The following is a 1163-nucleotide window of genomic DNA, read 5'->3' on the forward strand; positions in this document are numbered from 1 at the left end:
TTTTTTTTTTGTTTTTTTATGAAATTGATCAAAATACAATGAGTTTATGATTAAAACAAACACAAATATCTACCAATGGGCTCAGAAAAAATCATCTTCATTTAAAGGGAAAACAAGTTTTCATTCCCCATCGATAGATATTTCTTCTTGTTTAAAGCATAAACTCACTTAAATTTGTTCAATTTCTTGGAAAACAAGACTCTATATCTGCGTTTTGCATCTCAAGCAAAAGTATCTTGATTTAAGGATGTTTAGATATTTGTACTTGAAAACGATTCATAAATACTGAGGAAGATACTCGTTTTTTTGCAGTGCATGCAACATTTAATGCCATGATTTTAAGACTTTCTGCTCTGATTCATTTTTGTAAGTGTGAATATTACAAAGATATTTTAAGATCTTTACAAGACATAGACATACATTTAAAGCAGTAAGTTAGACACAAAAGTTTGGTTTGTTTTTGGGACGTTGTAAGGCTAGACATCTATGATAAACTTCTATTAGCAGAATGTTTTAATGATGTTAACAAATGCACTGAAAGCTAAACAATGCTCAAAGTTTGCGGAGTGTACCAAATGACTTTTAACAGAAGTGTAGTGACTGCAATCCGGGTTTGCTGTTTGTGGTCCTGCAGGCAGTTTGCAGACGCGTGTGGTCAGGCCTTGAAGGTGAATGAGCGTCTCATAAAAGAAGATCAGCTGGAGTATCAGGAGGAGATGAAAGCTCACTATAAAGACATGCTGACCGAGCTCTCCGCCATCATGAACGAGCAGGTCAGCACACACACTTCATCCCATGCATTAACTCCTTCCCCGCCATCGACGGAGCCCTCCAGATTTCTGTGTTTTCACTGATATACTGTAGGGGGAGCTATTACACATCTTCTGAAAGAGTACTGAATCTCTGGATTAAAACACAGGTGAAGAAGCAGAAACAAGCGATCGCATATGTAAGCAGATGCATATGTAAAATAATGTGATCCTCAAGCATTAAACAGAATATAAATCAAAACTGCCTAAAGTTACTGAATGAAATGTCGACCCAAGAAGTGTTTTAGGGCTGTGAAGCTATGTGGGTGTTGATGGAAGCGATCTACTCTCATCTGTTCTGACCATCAAATCTGATCCAAATATAGTCTTTTACAAAAACGCAATTTTCTCAAC

At 36.5% G+C, this 1163-nt stretch overlaps 1 protein-coding gene across 1 annotated transcript in view; it reads left to right on the forward strand.

Moving 5' to 3' along the window:
* The window catches only part of LOC107577231 (dedicator of cytokinesis protein 10-like), a gene marked incomplete at both ends in the record, with an annotated part of 11988 nt that extends 11215 nt beyond the window's left edge, over nt 1-773 (forward strand). The window contains one exon of the mRNA XM_016263332.1: nt 639-773. Coding sequence (XP_016118818.1) covers nt 639-773 — 135 coding nt within the window. The remainder of the gene's footprint in view (nt 1-638) is intronic.
* Between the last annotated feature and the right edge of the window lie 390 nt (nt 774-1163).

Source organism: Sinocyclocheilus grahami, unplaced genomic scaffold (assembly GCF_001515645.1).
Source record: "Sinocyclocheilus grahami isolate Dianchi unplaced genomic scaffold, SAMN03320097.WGS_v1.1 scaffold5486.1, whole genome shotgun sequence".
Taxonomy (NCBI): Eukaryota; Metazoa; Chordata; class Actinopteri; order Cypriniformes; family Cyprinidae; genus Sinocyclocheilus; species Sinocyclocheilus grahami.